The sequence below is a fragment of the Chaetodon auriga genome, chromosome 19 (assembly GCF_051107435.1).
Source record: "Chaetodon auriga isolate fChaAug3 chromosome 19, fChaAug3.hap1, whole genome shotgun sequence".
Classification (NCBI taxonomy): domain Eukaryota; kingdom Metazoa; phylum Chordata; class Actinopteri; order Chaetodontiformes; family Chaetodontidae; genus Chaetodon; species Chaetodon auriga.
This window is the reverse complement of record NC_135092.1, coordinates 16733005-16752714: the sequence shown is the minus strand read 5'-3', so window position 1 is coordinate 16752714 and position 19710 is coordinate 16733005. Positions and strand designations below refer to the sequence as shown.

The 19710-nt window shown below is 42.6% G+C and overlaps 3 protein-coding genes across 6 annotated transcripts in view; all 3 read right to left on the bottom strand.

Moving 5' to 3' along the window:
• Nucleotides 1-2125: 2125 nt before the first annotated feature.
• Nucleotides 2126-11561, bottom strand: klhl8 (kelch-like family member 8). Of its 2 annotated transcripts, none has more exons than XM_076758213.1 (12): nt 11466-11561; nt 8869-9088; nt 8476-8537; nt 8115-8280; nt 7704-8024; nt 7251-7437; nt 6791-6934; nt 6392-6503; nt 5875-6043; nt 5627-5786; nt 5124-5325; nt 2126-4767 (listed from the first exon to the last, which is right to left on the bottom strand). In XM_076758213.1, exons 2-12 carry the CDS (start codon nt 9064-9066, stop codon nt 4644-4646), a joined length of 1845 nt encoding a protein of 614 aa, XP_076614328.1. In that variant the 5' UTR covers nt 9067-9088; nt 11466-11561; the 3' UTR covers nt 2126-4643. The 2 variants fall into 2 exon arrangements, with proteins under 2 accessions (XP_076614328.1, XP_076614329.1); XM_076758214.1 differs by lacking the exon at nt 11466-11561 and adding an exon at nt 9740-9857.
• Nucleotides 11562-12501: 940 nt separating this feature from the next.
• Nucleotides 12502-17554, bottom strand: sdad1 (SDA1 domain containing 1). Its single transcript, XM_076758039.1, has 22 exons — nt 17355-17554; nt 17117-17221; nt 16923-17021; nt 16683-16793; nt 16284-16355; nt 16081-16181; nt 15934-15991; nt 15756-15830; nt 15565-15666; nt 15401-15470; nt 15199-15302; nt 14863-14920; nt 14728-14786; nt 14558-14634; nt 14338-14435; nt 14156-14232; nt 13809-13938; nt 13609-13700; nt 13326-13516; nt 13143-13227; nt 12821-12982; nt 12502-12711 (listed from the first exon to the last, which is right to left on the bottom strand). Exons 1-22 carry the CDS (start codon nt 17442-17444, stop codon nt 12664-12666), a joined length of 2064 nt encoding a protein of 687 aa, XP_076614154.1. The 5' UTR covers nt 17445-17554; the 3' UTR covers nt 12502-12663.
• A 599-nt stretch (nt 17555-18153) lies between these two features.
• The window catches only part of ptpn13 (protein tyrosine phosphatase non-receptor type 13), a 46971-nt gene continuing 45414 nt past the window's right edge, over nt 18154-19710 (bottom strand). For all 3 annotated transcript variants that reach the window (XM_076757511.1, XM_076757512.1, XM_076757514.1), the window contains one exon: nt 18154-19634. In XM_076757511.1, the coding sequence (XP_076613626.1) occupies nt 19557-19634 (78 nt within the window). In that variant the 3' untranslated portion in view covers nt 18154-19556. The remainder of the gene's footprint in view (nt 19635-19710) is intronic.

The window sequence follows — 19710 nt, the reverse complement described above, 5'->3', positions numbered from 1 at the left end:
ACTGGCAACGGACTGAAAACAACATAACACAGGTTTACTTTTAATACTTTAATAATTCTTCCAGTGAGGAAGGACAGCAAAAGAAAAGCACTGAAAGAGAGAAAAACACATGGTCGGCCTGCTGATGTGGACTTTCACAGGCCAGACAACCATTTGAACGCCCATCAATCATAAAAGTCCCATGACAGATCCACATGTCAGTCACCTCTCAGCGCCTCATATATATCTTTCTGTAATGTTTGACTTTAACAGCTTCCACGGACACTATAGAATCACATGGTGTGCATGCATCTGTAATGGGCTGAAAGACCACCACAAAACCACCACTGGAAAACACGAAGAAACAAGAAAACCACAGAGCAAAGAGTTTCCTCCTCACCTGAGACAGTGTGCTGCCTCAGAAACATCAGAACAACGATAAACCCACTGAAACTAAACATTTCAGATTAGAAAATAAACTTAGATCATCAAATAATTTAAAAGGACAAAACATCACGTCTTTCTAAAGACGACTGGTAAACACAGTAAGGCAGCGTCCGTTTTCTAAGCAGCTCATTTTGTCACAGATCAAGACAAAGAACTACAGATTGATATAACAAAGAAAAAGGTTTAGAAACCTTTTGTACAACATGATTTTTTCTTAATTTGACAATAAAACTATTAACTATTTGGTTTAGTATTAAAAAAAGAGGAAAAACAAGAAAACGCTATGCCATTCGTGAGTGAATAATCTCTGATCAATGCTGAGTTTTCTATTAATTCTTGGAGATTTGTGGGAACTGATTGAAACTAAATTAAAGTGCCTTCCCTCCGTCTCAGGTCTGCTCACTCAGGCACTTTAAAAATGCAGCACATTTAATTCACGTCCTGGACAGCTGCCTCACATTTACGTTTTGACCTCCTCACGGTCGGCATAATCATTAAATTCACTCTCAGGGATCGAAAGTGTCACAAAAACTAAGAAACATTTGATCAAACAGAGACTTACTGCAAGCAAGGAGAGCAGCAGAGCAGAGCAGCTGCAGAAGCGTTCTTTGTCTCCTGTCCATGTTTCTGTGTTCACCTCTTAACGTGTGTTTCTACACATGCTAATATCTTCTTGCTTGTCTCCAAACGCCTCAGCCTGGCACCGAGTGTGTGTGTGTGTGTGTGTGATGTGCACTAGCTGCCACTTATCCGACCTCTGAGCATCTTCTCTTCAGTTCACCTCTTTTCAGCATCCGTCCAGGGTCCAAAGACTGAGAGCAGTAAAAGACAGATGACACACACTTTGACCTCTTGACACATTTTCTACATAACGACGGACGGCGGTTTGCAACAGAATACAACAAAGCTGGATGTTTTCACTGCACGTGGTGTAACAGTAAGGATGAAACATTTGAGTTTCACAGAACCAAAATAACTATTAAAAAGGATAAACACGAAGCAAAATGTAACATTTTCTGAGGCTGAAAAACTTTTGTAATGTTTAGATTTCAACAAAGAATTATTTTGTTCTGGATGTTTCTTCTTGCTGAATGATCGATGATGACGTTTTTTGGGACTCGATGTGTTTCATGAGTAAAATGTACTAATCAAGTGGTTAAACGACATTTCAGTGAATGCAATTTCTATGTGCTATTTGTTACCAGGGCTGTTTAAGTCATAACACATAGTGCAGAATGATAACACAAACACTTGAATAACGTTACGTATCCGACGCAGTGAAACCACAAAGTCCAGACCACATGTCAGCTGTCAGTAAACTTTACGCTGCCAAACATCTGCCGCCAAGCTGTTACTTTTTAACTTGGTTTAATGGGATTTTACTGAAACAACAAATACAGAATTTGACATGATATTCTCAGTTATACGTTAATGTTCAACAGACATGGAAGAATCAGGAAAACTTGAGCGTTTCCTACTTTTCAGGAAACTGGACATTTATGACTTTTCTCTGAGAAAAGAAGAGTGTGTGTGCAGGAAAATGAACCATGAAACTCCCACAAACTCTTCAGTTCAGCACAGTCTGATGTGAATATTGATAATCACATTAACTTGATTGCCGAAGAGTTTGTTTGGAGCCCGTCCGGACGAGGAGGCAATATTTCATGAAGTGTTACAGAAAAAGAAGGAATCCCACCAATGAACTTTACACATAACTTTATTATATCAATTTATACCAATAACATGTAAATAAAAAGCAAAAGATGGAAGCAGTCAAGAGGAGGAAGAACACAAAGTACAGTAAAGTTTACAAAAGACAGCATCTGGCTCATTTGCTAACAAAGTCTGCAACAATACTGATAATATATTGTTGATAATATGCACTAGAATGAACACCGGCAGGACACAAACTGTGCAATAATATGTATTTTTCTAGTATAAACTGTGTATCGCATTTGTTAAACTCTGTCAGCCTAATCTAAAAAAAACAAAACTGTTGCCAGAAACAATGTGATTTTTCTTAGACAGAGCAGAAATAGGCTGTTAAATAAATGTAAAATAAACTTCTTCAAACATGAATAACATGAAATTCTCCATTTAGGACAAAAATATACTCAGACTTCACATCTATTCTAGGAAAATAGTGCACAGCAATAGATTAGATGGTGTAGTAAAGAATAATACCAAAGGTACACCTATCTTATTATACAAAATGTCCATATATTAAAATATAACATAACCATCTGCAGAGACAAACCTCAGCTGAGTCTCACACACATCTGAAAGCACTCTGATTAGGATTTCTGACAGTCCAGCTATCGTCAAACACAAATCTTGAATTTTTCAAATCCGTCCCTGTCAGTTTGGACAGATCTCTGTACAATAATGTAAAACTGAAAACTGGACTTGGAGAGGTGCATCGTATTGCTCTGATCGCTCCTCGACTCTCAGCTCTATAGCTATTAAACCGTCCTCAGGTCTGAGGTCGAGGTAAAGGTGGCAACTCAGGATTCGGCAGGCGGTTGAACTGGATTTGCGTCCCCTGACACATTTTTTGTGTTTGGCACTTGCAGCGGTTAAATTCTTCTGTCACTTCCTGACCAGTGACTGATTTGTCCCAGTCAGCCTTAAAATGATTGTTCAAACACAATTACAGGCAAATCCCTAAAAGCTGCTGCTCGGGAACGATCCAGCTTACTGATGAAACGCCGATAGAAGAACGGTGAAAAGTACCTTTAAAAAGTGCACTGACAGGAGGGGTGGGCAGTAGAACTGTTTAATCCGTGTCATGGTCTGCCACAGCATTGACTTTGTCATAAAAGTTTTAGCATATTTAATGAATTTACTGTAGCTGCCACTGCATGCAGGTAGAGGGCTACATACGCACTCATGGAACTGGAGTTACACCTGGTAACTACTATTTTTCTACTATAATGTCAGTAAGATGAAGATGTGAAGGTAAAATTCTGAGCAACCCACACCTATTTCTCTGCTGTTGGCTGCAAGAACCAACAAAAATGTCTTCACCGACCACTCAGTGGATTGACTTGATAGAAATGTCCCCATAACGACTGAAAAACTCTTAGGCAGTTATAACGTTAGGTTTGCTAATCGTTGTACTTCAAAACTGAAGCTCAAAGATGGATTGATACCGACATCAAACCTGAAAAGAACCTGTAAGTTTTGCCATTTTTATGTTGCTTTAGCGTTAAATCTGTGAATTTGGTGTTAGTACCTTCCACAGCTAAAGTAGCTAGTAGCATCTTTTGCAGACCCACACGCTGGAGCAACATCGGCGTATTTAATATTGAGGGACAGTCAAGAGAAACTGAACCTTAAGCCTCATTTGAAGCCATTTAAATAACCAGAGAGGTCAGTTGGATGAGGGAAACTTTTTGTGTAGTCTCACAAAGCCAGCTGTAACGTTAGCTCCACACATCACACTGCAACACAAGCTCAGCTGGTTTTGTTGTTACAGGAAAGCCCCCTCTGCAGCGCCGGTATGCGTGTCTGTTGATGCCATATGTAAATGTACTTCATAGACAGGCCCTGGGGTACACTGACTGTTGTACTTATTGTTATTTCAGATTGACTGAACGCTGCACTGCAAACAAGGTGAGTAATCCAGTATGATCACATCTCTCTGGATTACAAAAACAACTGCAGAGCTGAAGAGTAAACCAGAGACAGAGACCTCTGAAATGCTTTCATGGCGGCCCACTACAAACTCTCCGTTCATAGTGTGCAGTTCACCTACAGCTCTGAACCCAAACTCATCTCTCAGTCTCAAGAAGCTTGCATCAAATACAAGGCTCAGCTACTATTTTCCCTTAAAACAAGAAGAGTCAAAACTATGGCAAGGCAGTCATACAGAAGAAAATACAGTACAAAATACTACATCACTGACTGTAAATAACACCAGCAGGAGTCAAGAAACATGTCTTGAACGTGTCATTTTGTCAGAGAAGACTTCAGATTTGTCAGATGTGCACTTCAAGTCAGTAAAACCTCCCTAAATTATTACCAATCACTGTGTGCAAGCCGAACATCAGCCTTAGAGTGTTTCAGGCTGATGTTCAGACGGCAGCGACAGCAATAAAGGTCGCTGGGTGAAATCACTCCATCACTGTTTTGTGCTTTGTGTCGTGTGCTTGTGCAGTGATCAGATCTGATGGTGGCCTGGCCGTCAGTCACCTGGTAGTAAGAGGGGTTGGCGGTCACATGCAGTTGGCCACGTTGCTGGAGCCCTGGCCGACGTCCCTGATCTGGCTGACGTGAGACGAGCAGACAGCCACTCCGGCTCCGGCACGGCAGTGAGACACTGAGCCCACCAGCTCCCATCTGAGCAGCAAACGCATATAAATCACAACAGAAGAAGAGGACGACATAGTGACAGTCCCAAACAACACAGCAGAATTAAACTTATCGGACTGTTTTCCAGGTTACCATCAAGTTTAATTCAGTTTTGACGTTCCTGTAACATAATTCAGATTTTATTTGAGAAAGGCTTCAACCTGATATATCTGATCAATGTGCAGCGTGCATACTGCAGGGTTTCTATTATTAGTATTAGTATTAGTTAGTCTCCTTCAGCTCTTAAATTATTGGCAAACACAGGGAGCTTAAGTCACACAACAAGAGAGGGTCATTTTCCTAAAATCCACACATCACACAGTCCTCATCCTTCTCCTCCTCACCTGTTCATTCGAGGCTCAAAAGCCTCCACTGTGTTCAGGTAGATGTTCCCATTGTGACCCCCGACTGCGAACACTCTTCCCATCACAGTGGCAACCCCGACTCCCCCGCGGGGGGTGGTCAGCTCGGACACGTACTCCCAGCGGTGCATTCGTGGGTCAAAGCGCTCTACAGAGCTCAGGGGTGAATTGTCGTCAAAACCACCTTTAGGAAAGACGGGAGAGGTAATTATTGCAGAGGGGTCAAAGTGGCAGTGACGAACGCTAACACTCAGCTGCTTTGAGCAGGATTACGCTGTTGCTAAAAGAATTCATGTACTGAAACAGCTTTTGACTTCTAATGAACCTTGAGTGGCTCTCAATAAAAATCCAATTTTTACACACAGACGTGTGACCTGAATGTATGTTAAAAAAAAGTGAAAAGTCATGAAGTCAGTGTAATTTCAGTCAGTGAATGGCAGTGATCGGGCCTTTGGAATCCATCTTAGTGTATTTATTGCTCTCACCCACGACATAGAGGCAGCCATTGAGTTTGCTGACTCCGTTTCCAGCCCGCCGTTGGCCCATCTCGCTGACCTCCGTCCACTTGTTGAGGTGCGGGTTGAACCTCTCCACGCTGGACAGCGACGCCACGCCATCGTTGCCTCCCACTGCATACACATAACTCTGGCAAGGAGAAGATGATGAAGCGGTGAAGACCAGAGCAGACATCATGTATCAGTCACAAGCGATTCACAGCTTTCTACAGTCTCACCCCCAGAGCCACAGATCCCACTCCTCCTCTGGGCGTGTTCATCGGAGCCACGGCGCTCCAGCAGTCGCTTTCGATGTCGTAGCGCTCCACATCGTTGAAGCAGGAGCTGTCGTCCAGGCCTCCGATGGCATAGATAGGACCGCCGAGAGCTGCCAGGGCTATACCCCTCCTGAGAAGCACACACATCTTTGCTCAAAGCAGCATTTCTGCTGTTTAGCCAACACTACTACACATGCAGTAAATACATGCAGTAGATCGTAAATGGTACACTGGAGGGAACTTTTTCAACCGAAGTCAAATAGCGTGTCAATTATTCCCAACTGCAGAAGCCTGGTGTGCTTTGTTTTTATCATCCACACTCCAAACCAAGACTTGTTTTCACATCCATCCTGTTCGGCTTAGGATGGCCAACATGGAGAAAAAAATGCATTTTTAAACTCAGCCTCCTTTGTGTGATGGCACACTCGCCAAAGCAGGAAGTCGCTCTCACATTCAGAATACCGCAGTGTCTGAATACCTCTTGGTGTTCATGGAGGCTTTCATCATCCACTTGTTGGTGAGGGGGTCGAACATCTCCATGTTGCCTAAATGTTCGTTGCCATCATGGCCACCAACAGCATAAACTTTACCTGAGGAGACCAACATCAAACAGATATGAAGCCTTTATGACGATGCTGATTTGAAGTGAATCTGTGAAGCAAATATTTCATTTTCTAAGTCATTTTGGAAAAACCTGAACATTATAACCTTCATGCAGGTGAGATTTATTGCAGGGCTGCTGCAGGTGCGTAGGATTGAGTGTATAATATTTGTCATGTTTTCCTGTGCTCTTCAATTTCTAAACTTTTCCATCTGTTCATCTTTTCATGCACCGTCTTTTGCTTGCTGTGGTGTTATCATATATAAGCCCTCTTACCTCCTACAGATATTACACCCACGTGTCGCCGTCTGCTGTTCATTTCAGGGCCAAAGAACCAGCTGTTCTTAGTGATGGAGTAGCACTCGATGCTGCGAAATGGGTCACCAGAACCCCCCCGGCCTCCCACGCAGAACAAAACCCCTGAAGAAGTGGTAGGAAAGAACAAAAAGTTGGCAAAGTGACACCTCATACTTCATGACTACAGAACCTCAGGACAAACACATTTTTAAAAGATGAAAAAAATACACACAGCAAATATCTAATGTAGTATATTTGTGTAAATTTTCTTATGTTATGAAGACTGAGCGTGTTGCAGCACATGAACACAGAGAAAAGCATTCTGTTCAATGAATGTAGCCGGTAGAAGAAGATAAGAAAAAGTGCTGAATGTTACTACACATGCCATAAAATCAGTCATTACGTGTTCAAAGCCAGACAACCACCATGTAAGTACTACCTGCAGTGTGTTTCCGCGGTATCGTACGGACTGAATACTCAAAGTCCAGCACCGCCTTGTTGCTGAGGTGCAGGTGGTAGTTCCTGGCTTCATCCATCAGGTCGCGACAACTCAGGTTACCTTTGATCATCTCTTCCTTAGCCACTGTTCCAGTCAGGAACTCTACAGGGAGCAGGGGGAGGCGCACCTGAGGGGGAGAGCAGCATAGGCTTACTGTGGTTGTAAAAGTGATTACACAAAGCTGTGAACATACATAACACTAACTTTACAGACAGTTATGTAGCTAAACCTTCAGGTAAACAGTAAAATCGGTCATAAAGTCTAACTTTACTGGAACATAAAGAGAGGAACTTTAAAACACAAATGCAAAACTTTGACAGTCAAATTCAGGAAGATGCAACATTCATGTAAGAGAGCTCAAACCCTTCAGACCGAAGCTATGCACACCCTCACCTGAGACATGATCTGGTCCAGCCAGGCCTCGTGGTGCTGTGGGTTTGCTTTCAGCCACTTCACTGCTGCATTGTACACCTGCGTCTCTGAGTGGATGTTGAGCTCGCCGGAGGACAATAAAGTGCGCAAGTGCTGGGGGGACACGCATGTGAAGTCCTCACACTCCACCACCTCGGTGAAGTGCTCGCAGGCGTAGCGGTCCGCCATGTCCATCAGGTCCACGCGGTTGTGGCTCTCAGCAAAGGTACGAACCGCCAGGCAGTTGGTGGGGTGAAAGTGGGCCTTCATGTACTCACAGCAGGCTCTCGCCACCAACTCCACCTAGCAGGTCCAGGCAGTAACAAAGCAGTTTTACAGAGAGAACTAAATGTCTGTGTTGCTTGACGGCTGATTGTATTTGTGTTTCTTTACCTGAAGGATGCAGGCAGCATAAAGCAGAGGCTGCACATTGTCCACGGTTAATGTGAGCTTGGAGGAGTAGGCAAAATGCACCAGGTCCTGGATGGCATCACCATCAAAGTCCTTGATCTCTATCAGTTCCTGCTTAGCCTCGGACATGTCTGACAGGAACATGGCCCTGATGGAAGGAATAGCAGCTTAGACAAGAACAAGGTGACTATGCCTCTGGTGTTTACAGACAGTTCTTTGCTGCTTACTTTCTGTATGTTTAGCTGTCATGTAATATGTGTCCACTAGTTAGAAAATAACCATCTTATCTGTTTGTGCTATTATAGAGCTCAATCAAATCATAAAGCAGAAAAACAGAACACACCTGAAGTAAGGGATCACACAAGCCAGCACTAGCTTGTGACATGGTATCAACCTGCTGCCAACCTTCAAAAAGAGACAGACACAAAATGCAGGTTGGAAAACAGGCAACACGACACACCCTGTATACAGTATTAATAAACTCACTGCTTATTCATGTCCACAGCTTGACTGTTCAGACAGAGTAATGTGATTCTGGCAGCTATTTAGAGATTTGGATATATGTCAAACAACCACACTCAACTTGAAATTTTGTTTAATTAGGCTCTCATCTATTTTGTATTCTTTATGAAATCAAAGCCTTTAACCTGACACTGAAGACATAAACATCAGTTAAGACATAAATATAGGACAAACACATCTCTTTCTTTACTTGAGTCTGGACTGAGTGACCTACCTTCAGTGTGACATCACAGAGCTCTCCTACTTCGTAGAAATGCCTGAGGGAGTTATGAAAGTCCTTCCAAGCCTCGTGAGCTTCAAACACAAAGGACCCATCGGGCTCACAGTCTGCTTTCGATGCCCTGTTTCCAGGTCGCTTCTCCTTGGACTTCAGCTGCTTGGCATGGTCTGGCACCACGTCCCCTGGTGCCATAGCTGGCTACAGGAAACAACACCTTTAAGAGAGATGAGAGAGTTTGAAACTTGACAAAAGAATCCATTACAGAGTGCATCTTGATGTTGTGAAGACAGGCGGGTAGGGGCTGGTCACTCTCCATTCTGAAATAAGACGACAGTCCCTGAAGCTTTCTTGATCATACGGTAGAAAGTTAGATTCAAGAAATAATGTTGAAAATAATACGAGGCCTCACGTATTCAGGATCTCACTTGCTGATGAACATTGGTCAAATTTAACTTTAGGCATGAAAACTGTGACACGACACAATCCTATGAAGAGGATGTAAACAACAGTGAAGAATAATCGTCTTTTCCTGGCCAACTTTTCAACGCCACTGACTATGTCGTGCAAGAATAACTTGAAATCTGAACCCACAACTCAGCACAAATAACATTACACAGGCTTTAATGGAGGAGAAAAAGGGAAATGAGTGGTGGGGGACATCGCCTGCCAGCTGAGCAAGTTTGGTCAGTATTCCTCCCTCTTTCATTGTCACTTCCTCTTTACTCATTCAGCAGAGACCAGAGCCAAATGTTGAACAAAAAAATACAGCGAAAAAAAAAAAACCACAGAGCAAGCAGATTCCTCCAAGCTAACATGGCACACCACAAAGAAAATACAACGCCATCAAACCCAGAACGTTTCCTACCTACGGCTGAATCTGACGGAAATTCTCCACAGTTGAAATGTCATCGAGAAACTGAGAGCAGACAGCCAGAGGGCACAGCTCCACCCACACCTTACAGATGAGCCACTGTCTCTCTTTTAAGCTGGGTCTGCGACACTGAATAGACTCAGTGTATCGCCCCCTCATCACCAGTCCTCTCAGCTATAAGAGCAGAAACATCAAGTCCCATCATATGCACGAGTGATCAAAGGCTCCGCAACTGCTCTACTTTGTAGGTTCGGCTCCACTTCGTGGTTTCACAACACATGCAGGGACTCTGTAATATCCACTTCATCCAAAGACAGACTCAGGGTCTGCTGGAGCACTTTCATGGCCTTAATATGGTAACATCATCACGTTGTATTATTTATGAGGACTGAGACGGTCAATAATTTAAAACACAGCTACTCCAATCCACCGAGTACAAACTGAAAAGCAATTGTATGCGCCAACAGCAACCTCTTTCTAAATCCATAAATATTTTCTCCATGCATCTGGCTACCTAACAAAAAGGGACTACGCTGCACAGCCAGCAACTCACATTAGACACCATGGTACACAGAAGACGGGTATGAGCTCATGAGAATTTGCTGTTGTCATGTCAAATTACTTAACCCACTGCTTTAAGAGCACACAGCCACTATCTGCAGCTCTTCCATGGTTTACCCTTTGACCAGGGACAATAATTACCCAACTAATGAGGCTGCTTCCTGCGCCCTGCCTTACAATATTTACCTCACCACCTTTTAAGAGATGGAGGCAGTTTATGAACAGGACAGTGCGGACATCTTTTGATTACCTGTCACACCTTCTACTAAACCATCAAAACTCTTGTTTATCAGACCACATACGCAGCTCACAGATCTGTTTTGCACCAATCCATACCTATGTATTAGATACTGCTCGCTGTCTGAAAGAGGTGTCTTGCACAAGTCTAATCCTACTATGTATCAAATATTTAACACTCTGCTGTATGTGTGCAGACTCTTTTTGTGTTGGACATACCCGAAATATACAACAAACTGACCCATATGTATGCATGAAGCAAAGAAGCTTTGCTAGCTACTCCAGCACGAGACAATACCCAGAAAACATGCAAGAGATGCAAATATTTCAGATACCAACCACACAGCAAAAATCACAGCTAGCTGTTTAAGGTAAACGACAGCTAGGGCCTTTAGATGCCACTTAACATAATAATTGACGTGACCATACGTTTTGTGTGCGAAACCAAGAAATACTCATAGTTATGACAGCGAGGTTAGCATAAAGTACGGTGCACAACAGCTGGCAAAAGCCGGAATAAAATGTGTAACATCAAACACACGTCAACAGTTGGTGAAGACGAGCTCGGGGCTAACGTTAAGTGTAGTTATAGTAGTTAATATCGACACATGTTAACGTTGTTTCTAACGTTAAACCACACATTCTGTCTGAAACCAGACAAAATAGAATGGTACCAAACTTAAGGACACCATAAAGATACCTAGCATAAACACACTAACAGTAACGGGAATTACGTTAACGGTTAGCTTGTTTGCTAACGGTGATTAGCAGTCAGCCTAGCATCCGCAGCTAATGTTAGTTGACAGGGAACGGAAATGATTTAACCAGGAATTTAGCGAAAATAGTAAACATACAATGGTACACATTACGGCGAAACCTTCAGTAATCGTTGCGTTAAGTCAAAAGAAATTAATTCAGATACCTCATGTCGCAGCAAGAATTAAAATGCCGGGTTCATTGAGTGAAATGTTTGGTATTAGCACGTTTGTTGTGCCTCCTAGTGCATCATGGGTATAGTAGTTTTAAAGCCTTAACTTGAAGACTTCTTCTTTGGTTTAGCCGGGCGCTGCGCTGGCGCCCCCTTCAGTCTGGACAACATCACTGGGACAAAAACATATATGCTGGTATGAAGCAGCGTTTTGGAGGCTGCTCTTCCTCCAGCAGAGGTGGAGGCAGTCCGATATAACAATGGTTGAAAAGCATAGTAAGACCTGTAGTTTTTTTTTTTTTTTTACCTCATCACATGATTTTCGCATGATTTTTTTCCTGCAGATTCAGTATATCTGTGCAGCGTCTGCATATCTTTCACTGAGCAGACACAGATCATTCATGTGGAAAGATTTTGACTCATACATTCATCATGCATTTTGATACACATTGAAAGTCGAGTCCTGGCCCAGACATTAAACAGAGATGCCTGAAATATCACAATTTAGTGCAAACTGTCACAGCAACAGTGTAAATCTTAAAAACTGTATTTTACATATGATAATTTTACTCGAATGGGGTCAGATTAGAACAAAGATTTGGCACAAAAACAGGATTTCTGGAGTTTAAAGGCAAAGCTTTCCTCTGTCAGTGCCTGCTCATGAATACGTGACAAACTTTATGTTTAAATTTTGTGACCAAAGCCGTTTCCTGTGCTGCCTACGAGTGTATTCTCAGATAAATGGTGATACCACATTACTCCTACTGGGGCATTTTCAGATGAAAACATGAGTGATATGTCATTATTGTTCTGGTTTTAGGAGTATTTTTTGGACAGAATACGTGTGTCTTACAGTCCCCTGTGTGTTCAGCATAGTTTGCAGTTTGTGGCTGAATGAATGAAACAGAGATGGTGTGTTTATGTACATTTCTTAGAGGGAATATCGTCTATTTTGGAATAAGGGCAAAAAACTGAATATTTTGTGCATGTAAGTGAGTCACTGAGACCTTTACTCACACAGAAACCTTCACACAATTATCAAAGTTGGTTTATTTCAGAACGCAGTTGAAAATAACACATGAATAAACTGAGTTTTACAGGCTACTTGAAGAATGTACAATATTATTAGAGAGTCAAAGATCAGGTTTGTGATGGCCGGCGTGAGGCAAACACAGCCTGACGTCCAGGCGTCCTACTTGTACTGTTTCTTCTTCTTCAGGAGCGCTTCCCGTAGAGCGACCTGGATAAGAAAATACAAATATTTTCAGTTGAAATGTGAAGACTGTTTCATCTTTATGCTCAATAAAAGCAGATACGGCAGCTCATTGTGACAGACAGGTGAGACTCACCTGCTTCTCTCTGAAGGAGCGTTTGCCTTTGGTTCGGACGTTCTGACTGTATCTCATCATCATGAAGTTCTTCGTCCTCCTCTTCTCCTTGTTGCTGGTGCTGGCGTGTGGGTTCAGCCTGGTCCGCTTCTTCACAAACTCCTTCCGGTCGGTCCGTCCCGCCTAGAAAACCAAACGCACCATTAGAGCAGAGATGACTGGTAGACAGATAATCAATCAGTGACTATTTTAATGATCAAAAATGCCAAAAATGTGGGCTTGGGCTGTCAGACACACGAAGACATATTATTGATCTATAACAATCGGTCAGGTGAGGTTTTACCATTGCTGTTGCCAGACGCGTTTCTTTGTCTGCTTTTGGCTTCTTGTGCAGTTTCTCAATATTCCTCAAGCTCAGCAGCTCCCCTCTGAAAGATTTGTGGAAAAAAGCAGCGTGTCACAGAAAACAAACTGAAGAAAGCTTCCTGTTTGTAAACGACGTTCTGGGTTCAAACATGCGTCTAACCTGGTGTCGTGTTCGTCGTCACTGTCCACAGCCTTCCTCTTCTGGCCCTTTCCCGGTGCAGCGTCGATCTCCTTGGCCATCTGAGCCAGGCGGATCTTCTTGAAGTCGTCTTGAGTGAGGAGCCTGCTGCCGCTGACCGCCGCCGCTCGGGCTTTTCTCTCCTCGACCGGCATGCTCTGAAGCTTCTCCGCCTTACACACACACAAACACAGGAACTCCGACGTCAACCCCAACGCGTAACGAACCACCAGCAGCCTGATGAGCTGTGCGGTTTCATTCTCACCACTTCTCCTGTGTCTTCATCAGACGAGTGGTGAACGTCCACCCACTCCCCGTCCTCGTCATCATCGCTAATGCTGGCACTCTCCCAGCCATCTGTTGTGAAATATGACAAATATGCATATCATATCAGCCATATCAGGGCTGAGTGAAACTGGATTCTGCTTTATAGATCAGTTCAGTGTCCCATGAATAGCTGCTCACCTTCGTCCTCCTCTCCCTCTTTGTTCTCCACCTCCACCTCCAGGACCTCCGCTCCGGGGATGTAGTCTTTAGCCTCGAGCTGTCCGTAGTCTTTGATCTTGGCCTCTGCTGACGCCTCTGTGGGTCTCCCCTGGACAACAAGTGGCAGGGATTACAGTTACATCTCCATATACATACTAATGTTTCCTCTGTTTATCTGAGCTTCAAGCACACAGGACAACATACAAACATACAGCACACAGAGGGATTATAAACCCTTACATGTACACGTTGCATATTATCAAAGCTGCATATTTATTATTCATTCTTTAAGACATGATTTCAGAGAGTTGGCTCAGATGACTCACCCTGTCCTTCTTGTGCAGCATCTGTGGATTAAGACTCCTGAACAGCTGGATCAGCGCCCTGGCAGACATCATCACATCTGAGGGCAAAAGCACGATGTTTTGTGAGGGAACATGAATGCAAACGTACACAATTCCTTTAATTAGCGCATGCAGAGCTGGGGACAGAAAGCAGGCTCACTCACTCTTGTCTTTGTGGGTTTTGTACTGGGCCAGGTCCTGCAGCAAGTCTTCCGTGATGGCGAGGGGGCAGCGGGCCGTCACTTCCTTGATGGCGTTGATACTTGAGTACAAAAAGGGGTAAAATATACTATAACACAGCACAGCAAAAAAAGATCTGTGTGGATTTGAAATTTTAACATTTTTTCCTTCACAATTTAGGTGAAAGACCAGGCTGCTGCTCACCCCACAGTCATGACCTCCCCAGAGTTTCTGTCGGTCACAAAGTTGTTGGCGATGGTCATGATCACAGGTTCGATGATCTGCACACGAGGGAACGTACAAAAACGGTTACAGTGGAATCCCAAAGATAAGTTCAAATTAATAAAATAACAGATCTGCTGGTCTTAATGTACCTCTGGTGGGACGAGCTGATGGGAAGCCTGAGCAGCACACAGGAGGATCTTTGTCACCTCTGGAAAGACGACAGTTTTTTAATAAAATATCTCATCAGCAGAGAGTGATTTTCTTCACTGTGAGCTATTTTTTACCTCTTTGATGGGGCTGCAGAAACCTCTGGATGAAGGGATAAAAATTGAAGAGGAAGAGCTGGAAAAAAACAAAGAATATTCATTATAAAATATAAAGCAACTGCAACCCTTTCACATACAAACAGTCAAGTGAGCTCCTGTTAATAGGAAAATGTTGATTACGCAACTTTAAATATCTTTTCAAGTACTTTTCAAGTAAATATCTTTTCAAGTACTTATAGCCCAGTTCAAGTGACTTAATTATCGAGAATCTGTGCTACATAAAAGCAACAACTCTATTAAGAACAACCATCTGGTTAGTTTACTCTGAATATTCATGAGAGCCACGTCACACACCTCATGGATTCCAACCAGTCTGGATATGAGATCCATCATCATGATCTTCACCTCGAAGCGCTCTTTAGAGTCCTCCAACTGCTTAAAGAGCTTCTCTGAGAAATCTGAAGAAAAGGAGATAATTGACAGTTCAGACTTCTGTCAGCTGCAGCACAAAAGGACAAATTCTCTGTGCTGCTGAGGAGACGACAGGCGAGCCTACCTTGAGGATCGTGAATGAGGTGAATAGCGGAGAAATTGAAGACTTCTGCTTTCCTCTTTTTCTTGTGTTTCTGCCCAAAGAGTTAAAACAATGAGCTGAAGTCATTTGAACGCAGACGTGACAGTGTGAGTCATGACTCTGCAGTGCAGTCACAGCGGTGATACCTGGAGGACTTTCATCGCCTTTTCCAGCTTCTTCTTGTTTTTGGTGGATTTCTTGCCAGTCGAGTATCTCACCTTCAGGTCCCGGACTGATGGTCCCTCCGTCTGAAAGATAAGACTGAACTTTCAACAAAAACAGCACAACGACGCTGCACCACATTTGTCTATCTGATATATGCGTCACACAAACTCACCTCTGATTCTGAATCACTCTCGTTTTTCTCATCCTCATCTCTGCCCAGAAAGAATTTAAGACCTGTAACGAGGATCTGAACAGGACGAGAGGCAGGTGAGCGTGTGCAGGGCTGCTGCTGCTGCTGCTGCTTATGTCACATAATAAGCAAAGTGTTGTTTCAAATATGAAAAACGTACCTTTGTCACCTTGGAGAAGCACGCTGTTGTAACGACATTAACAGTTTTGGTGTCATTCCTAAGACACAAAAAGACATTAAGGATGGCCAAAAGGTAAAAAAAAAGCACGAGCAAGAGTTTGTTTCATTTTGTACAAATAAAACTCACCATATGTTTCTTTTGTAAAGCTCCACCATGACATCTAAGGAGATCTTTGCCGCTATGGGATTACTGTCTCTCAGCATGGTGTACATGAAATTCTGTAAGGTCTGAAACACACAACAGTACAACACAGCTTATGAGCAACGTCTGTTTAAAGCACCAGTTGAACGTGGAGTGTATAACGCATGTGAGTGTGTGTGTGCACTTACCGTGTTAACCTTGTTGTTTTTGTGCTTCGCATTGATGTTTTTGATATCTGTTACAATGTGTGTGTACAGTGACTGTGGAGAGAGAAAAGCACATGTTCACTTCTGGAAGGGGGCGAGGGAAACGACAAAAGGCAACAAACATGAGAAAGTCAACATATCGGCATAAACAGATACAGACACCAGAAAAGCAGTCAGCTTGGCACAACGTGGTTTGTACAGGCAAATTCGCTCTATACTCTAAGCTTCGACCAGTGGGTTCCTCTCCCCTTGGTACGAAAATCACCTTTACTCAGCAAAATCTATTGAAATATCTCAATACATCCCAGAATTTCAAGGAAAATTTTAAGTATTATCTGATATCTACATGCTACTTTAGACACTCGAGGGCTGAGCGCTCACCTTTCTGAGAAGTTTGTCATGACATCGCAGCAGCTCGAAGAAGAGCTCCAGGAGACCAGCGGGGTCGATCAGATCTTTATTCCTCAGAAGAATCAGCGCCTTGCAGAAGGTCTGGCAAAGACACACAAAGTCAATTCAGCGCTGAGACATCTCATCTGCACAAACATCAGCAAACTCGCGTTGAAGCGATGATCGGTTAATTGGTAAGGAGAAGAAAAGAAGCTGGTGTGTTGTTCTCACCATTCTCAGGTCTGGCTCGAGGATTGTGTGGTAACTCAGTAATAACTCAGACAGATCTTGTGGAAAGGTGGACAGGTGCTGCAGGTAGCAGTGGCCAACCTAGAGGACAATGAGGGCTTTTACTAGTACTTCGCATTAATGATACGAAAACACACAGTCTCACCAGTGAGTTCAAGCTTAAACACACACTGTACCTGAGCAAGAAACATAACGAGCTCCGCCAGCTCCTTGTTCGGCTTGTCAGGCTGCAGTTTGAAGATCTGTACATTGGACTGATAGTGTCGGTACTGCTGCAGAAACTGTTGACAACACGACAACGACCACTCGTGATTCACCACTGCAGCACACTGACAGCTCTCGTGTGCTTAAACAGACAAGCAACAACAGGTCTGCTAGCTAAAAACTTTAGCAATGTTGGCTAACAACACTTACCTCATCTACGTATGACTGCGGGTCTCTTTTAATAAGATTCTGCAGTTGTGGTAAATTGTTCGGCAATTTGTTGCTTTGTCGTCCGGACATGGTTTAAGACGATTTTGCGTTTACGCTGAGAGAAAATTGTGAAAACCAGCAGATTTTACATAGCCAGCGTGGACAGTGTGGTGGCTGCCATTTAACTTGCAGCGAAGTTCAAACGTCACGTCCGGTCCTGTCAAGTCACTTCCGCTCTAAGTAAAACAGGGTTTTTCTTTTTGCTGCTGCTCCTGTCCATTTAAACGACACAGCTAAACTTCATATTATTATTTTTTTTTTTAAAAAATACTGCCACTTTATTTACTTACCACTTTGGTCCACGTTAAATTTGACCCGCGGCTCGTGTTGTGAAGCGAGATGCAGGCTAGCGTTAGCATGCTAGCTGCCCATAACGTGTATGTGTTTGGCAGTTCTTACATTTATCGTTTGTACTGAAGTTTTTTTTTTTTTTTTTTGGTTACAAATGATCACGCTAATTTAGTTAAATCAGGACAAAGTGAAGTGACAACATTTAAGTTAGTAGGTTTCTTTGCTTAACCTATTTCAAACTCCTCTTTTGAGTTTTATCCTTCAACAAATAACAGTCAGAGATATTTTAAAAGAGAGGAACCTTTAGAAAGGAAATATGATTATTCATGATGAACTTTGGAACTCTAGAAGCTTTTCTTTGATGTGCATTCTGCAGGATTTGCATTGCATTGTCTCAAACAGCAGGCCAGGCGTGCAAAGAAACAGAAAAATGGCTATCTAACACATTGAGCAATATGAGCTTTATTGTGTTTAAACGGGCAGCTGATTTCTGGACACATGGTGGTATTTCCAGAATGAATTTACATTGATGCGATAATGAATTTTGGCACCACATGGTGGTGAAAGTGGTATAAGACAACACATCTGTCAGCAACATCTGCTCCTCTCTGCCACTGTATCTGTAGAAAATGACACTGTTGCATGTGGTAAGTCAGGGGTGTGCATTCATTCAGGACAATTTAAAGAGTACATACAGGGAAAAGACAGTGACATAAGAACCCCCAAAATATGTATTCCAATGCAATAGCCAGGCAGAAAAATGCAAATATGAATTCAACAATGTTCAGTCTGTGTAGTTCATTCAATTCTATGGTCAATTATGAGGCTGATGTCTGCTTTTCTGGAGCATTACAGTCCAAGAGGTTTGATCGCTGGGTTGACAAATGAACACCAATATAATGCAGAAAATCATCACAAACTACAAAGCCAGAAACGATAAGTTGACACTCACTGACAGCCTCAGCACAGATTCAACATCATAAGCTTTGCTACCGCAATACTGCGTGGAAACCTACGCAGTGTATACAAAGTCATTTTCAAGTCGTCAGCGCTTCTACAGGTGCACAAGCCTTAGCTTCTCTTCCTCAGACGTTTCAGTGGTTTTGTTAGTCAGCAAGCCTGGAAAAGCCGTATTAGGTTAATGTTTATATAAATGAAGTTTGGAATGTGTTGGAAACCTTTCACACAGCATGAATGCAAACAATAACCACCAAAGTCTGCCATCTTTAAAAAGTACGCCAAAGGGCAATGTGAAGTAACATGACCAAGTCAGGAAAATATTTAATATTTTTCAAAAGAAACTTTCCTCTACATAAAATTTTAAATGTATCCAGTTTAATTTTCAGGAGATGAATATGTACACTTTCAATTTCATCATTTACCCTCAGAGGCAGTGAGCAATTACTGTATAATAGATTTACAAAGCAAATACTGACATAGTATTCTGTCAAGGCATGTTCCAGCATCAAAACAGGATTCAAAATACACAAGTACAATTTTGTTCCACATAAAATACGAAGTCATTCATCACTTTCAGAACTATTTTAGAATATCCGAGAAAAAAAAAAAAAACAAGTGTTCTCTTGTTGGTAACGGTAAGAAATACAATCAGCAGTTCCCATAAATGCATTGAAAGGGAGTAGCAGCCAAAGAGAGAGAACTCAAAAAGCAAACATAAAAATATAGACTTCTTTAAAGGATTTACTCTCAGGAGAACTGAATATTTTAAGGCATTTTAAAAACATGTAGTGTAATTTGGCAATTTCTGCCTCTGTCAACTCTCCTCCATTTTTGTTATGCTCTTGTGAATCAGTCACCCAGCCTCCACATGACGGCGATGTGTGGCTTCCACTATCCTGAGATGTTTTCCTCAGCTTGAAGGCATCTGAGGACATAGAGGATCACTTGATAGCAGAAAATGTACTGGTCCTGTAAGAAAAAAGGGACGACGTGTGAAAAAACAAGACCCAAATAGATGTGGGATCAAAACAGCTCAGAGTTAAGC